Here is a 3,125-nt window from a genome sequence, read left to right as displayed (position 1 = left end):
GTCATGTATGGATGTGAGAGTTAGACTGTGAAGAAGGCTGAGCACCGAAGAATTGATGCTTTTGAACTGTGGTGTTGGAGAAGACTCTTGAGAGTCCCTTGGACTACAAGGAGATCCAACCAGTCCATTCTAAAGGAGATCAGTCCTGGGTGTTCTTTGGAAGGAATGATGCTAAAGCTGAAACTCCAATCCTTTGGCCACCTCATGCGAAGAGCTGACTCACTGGAAAAGACTCTGATGCTGGGAGGGATTGGGGTCAGGAGGAGAAGGGGACAACAGAGGATGAGATGGCTGGATGGCATCAACGACTCGATGGACATGAGTTTGGGTAAACTGGGAGTTGGTGATGGACAGAGAGGCCTGGTGTGCTGCGATTCATGGGGTCGCAAACAGTTGGACACAACTGAGCGACTGAACTGAACTGAACTTACAAAAATGGCACATTCACATAATCCTATTCAAATATTAAAGTAAATGTGTAAAATCTGGCTTATCGGTCTAAATACAAATTAAACATTTATTTTAATTTTAAAGTGTCAAGTCATTTTCTTAGTTTTACAATATTTACCTATGTACAACCCAAAAGAATGTACTACTAGTTAGTTGAAAAATGGCTAGAAATACAGAAAAGTATTGGAAGGCAAAAACAGCTTCTTTAGGATTTTCTCTAAAATCTCAAACAGTAATAACAACATCCAAGATGGTTCCTGTGGAGACCTCCCATTTCACTGCATTAGCAGAAGCTTTCAGAGGATTGAAGAACCAGCAATATGTTCTCCTAATATCATCCACCCATAAAACTTTCAGATGTTTTTTCTTGTTTTTTTTTTTTTGCCTCCTGCAGGTTTGCTACAGAGTATTCTAAATTACAACATACTTTCAAAATTCTTTAATAAAGTTAAGCCATATTCTATCAAATAAAGGGCAATAACTAAATAGTTTCAAAAATCTATCTGTACACCCATATATTTGCTAAAGTGTCCAGATAGCAAGTAAACACTTAGGAAATGTACTTCAAATGGTCCTGTAATTATACCATGAGCCTTCTTTAAGAATATAATTCTTCAGTTAAAATACAACAGCCATTTTTATGTGCCAGAAGCATTTCACTAGCAAAAACTAAAAGATTCAACATTCTGATGAAATGGATTCAAATAACTGGCATAAAGAAACTCAGGGAAAAAATCAATGATTTTATAATAAAAATTCCTCAATTACATACAACATCAGAATTAGGAGTATGAATGCAGAAAGTTTTCTGCTGCTGTTCTACTCACCTGTCCTATATAGAAAAATCTTATTTATTTAAAGAAATTAAAAGGAATGAATTACAAAAAAAACTAATATATACCATACCTATAAAAAATATACAGCATTGTTAAATATATATATATAACAACTAGAAGTTGTCCCATGAACTACCACTGTAATGCTAATTACAGAATTTTATTATAAGTACAAAACTAGTGAACCCCCACATCATGACCTCGTACCTCATGAACATGTGGAAGTAGTTCTGTAGAACAGACCATCTGCTAAAACAACAGGAATGCTCTAGCATGACTTACAGATACGGGTGTCTGGGCTCCAGCTGGTGATCTCCATTCATTTCTACATAATACGTCCTTCCTCTTATTTGGCACTGTTATCCTTGATCGTGGTAGGCACTTTCCCTGGAATCTCACGTTCTGTATTTTAGAATCTTATTTAACCAAAAGAAAACAACTTCATTAAAAAATTTTTTTTTATACTTGTGAGAGTATAAGCATATGGAGCATTTCATAACACACTTTAACCAGAAACATTTATGTTCACTTGAAACATGTTCACTTAAACCAGAAACATTTATACTCACAAAGAGAAGGGCTGACGGAAAATGACTACGCATTTTCTTTGGACGGAGGAAATCATTCTTGCCAGGGTTCCTTTACATAGTTCTCTCTCTCTCCCTCTCTCTCTCTCTCTTTAGTCGCTCAGTCATGTCCGACTCTTGCGACCCCATGGACTGCAGCCCGCCAGGCCCCTCTGTCCATGGGATTCTCCAGACAAGAATACTGGAGTGGGTTGCCATTTCCTTCTCCATACATAGTTCTAGTAATATTTAATTATTTAATAGTCTACTATTTAACAATTTAGGAGTGAATATTAGCATTTACAGAAACAATACGCGTAACATGTTTAGTAGTTCAATCATTAAATTAATTACATGTAACTAAATGTAGTCATCAGAGCTTGGGTTATCAGGCCGCAGCGCTCAGGTCCCATTGTTGTTGGAAATGGATGAGTGGGTCTTCTAACATGTTGGTATTTATCACATTCACCCATGTGTTCCTGTTTTCACATCTGTCCTATATTAGAAATGTAGACAATACACTTTCTCTCATGCTCTACTTCTCTACTTTCTAAACATTCTCAATCTAGACCAATACATAATGATGTCAAATCAAATTAAACATAGCAGAATTATCCATTCACTTTCCCTTTATAACTTTCCTAAGTTTATAATCATTTCTCCATCACAGTGAGTAATATTTCCCTCTCACTGGTTCCTCCTCATTCTTGAAGCTGAGATATTTGGTTATGGCTAAAAATCCTGCCATTAAATTGAATAACTTAAATTGAAGAAAGTACAGAAAACCACTAGACCATTCAGGTATGACCTGAATCAAATCCCTTACGATTTTACAGTGGAAGTGACAAATAGATTCAAGGGATTAGACCTGATAGATAGAGTGCCTGAAGAACTATGGATGGAGGTTCATGACATTGTACAGGAAGCAGTGATCAAGACCGTCCCCAAGAAAAAGAAATGCAAAAAGGAAAAGTGGTTTTCTGAGGAAGCCTTACAAATAGCTGAGAAGAGAAGCAAAAGGCAAAGGAGAAAAGGAAAGATACACCCATCTGAATGCAGAGTTCCAAAGAATAGCAAGGAGAGATAAGAAAGCCTTCCTCAGTGATCAATGCGAAATAGAGGAAAACAATAGAATGGGAAAGACTAGAGATCTCTTCAAGAAAATTAGAGATACCAAGGGAATATTTCATGCAAAGATGGGCTCGATAAAGGGCAGAAATGGTATGAACCTAACAGAAGCAGAAGATATTAAGAAGAGGTGGCAAGAATACAC

At 36.8% G+C, this 3,125-nt stretch overlaps 1 protein-coding gene across 4 annotated transcripts in view; it reads right to left on the bottom strand.

Annotated features, from left to right (window-relative positions):
• LOC104985471 (serine/threonine-protein kinase Nek5-like) overlaps positions 1 to 3,125 on the bottom strand; it is a 62,268-nt gene that overhangs the window by 29,941 nt on the left and 29,202 nt on the right. For all 4 annotated transcript variants that reach the window (XM_010835661.1, XM_010835663.1, XM_010835662.1 and 1 more), the window contains exon 11: positions 1,569 to 1,702. In XM_010835661.1, coding sequence (XP_010833963.1) covers positions 1,569 to 1,702 — 134 coding nt within the window. The remainder of the gene's footprint in view (positions 1 to 1,568; positions 1,703 to 3,125) is intronic.

This window comes from Bison bison, unplaced genomic scaffold (genome assembly GCF_000754665.1).
Source record: "Bison bison bison isolate TAMUID 2011002044 unplaced genomic scaffold, Bison_UMD1.0 scf7180017864048, whole genome shotgun sequence".
NCBI classification, from domain to species: Eukaryota; Metazoa; Chordata; class Mammalia; order Artiodactyla; family Bovidae; genus Bison; species Bison bison.
This window is presented reverse-complemented; position numbering and strand designations above follow the sequence as displayed.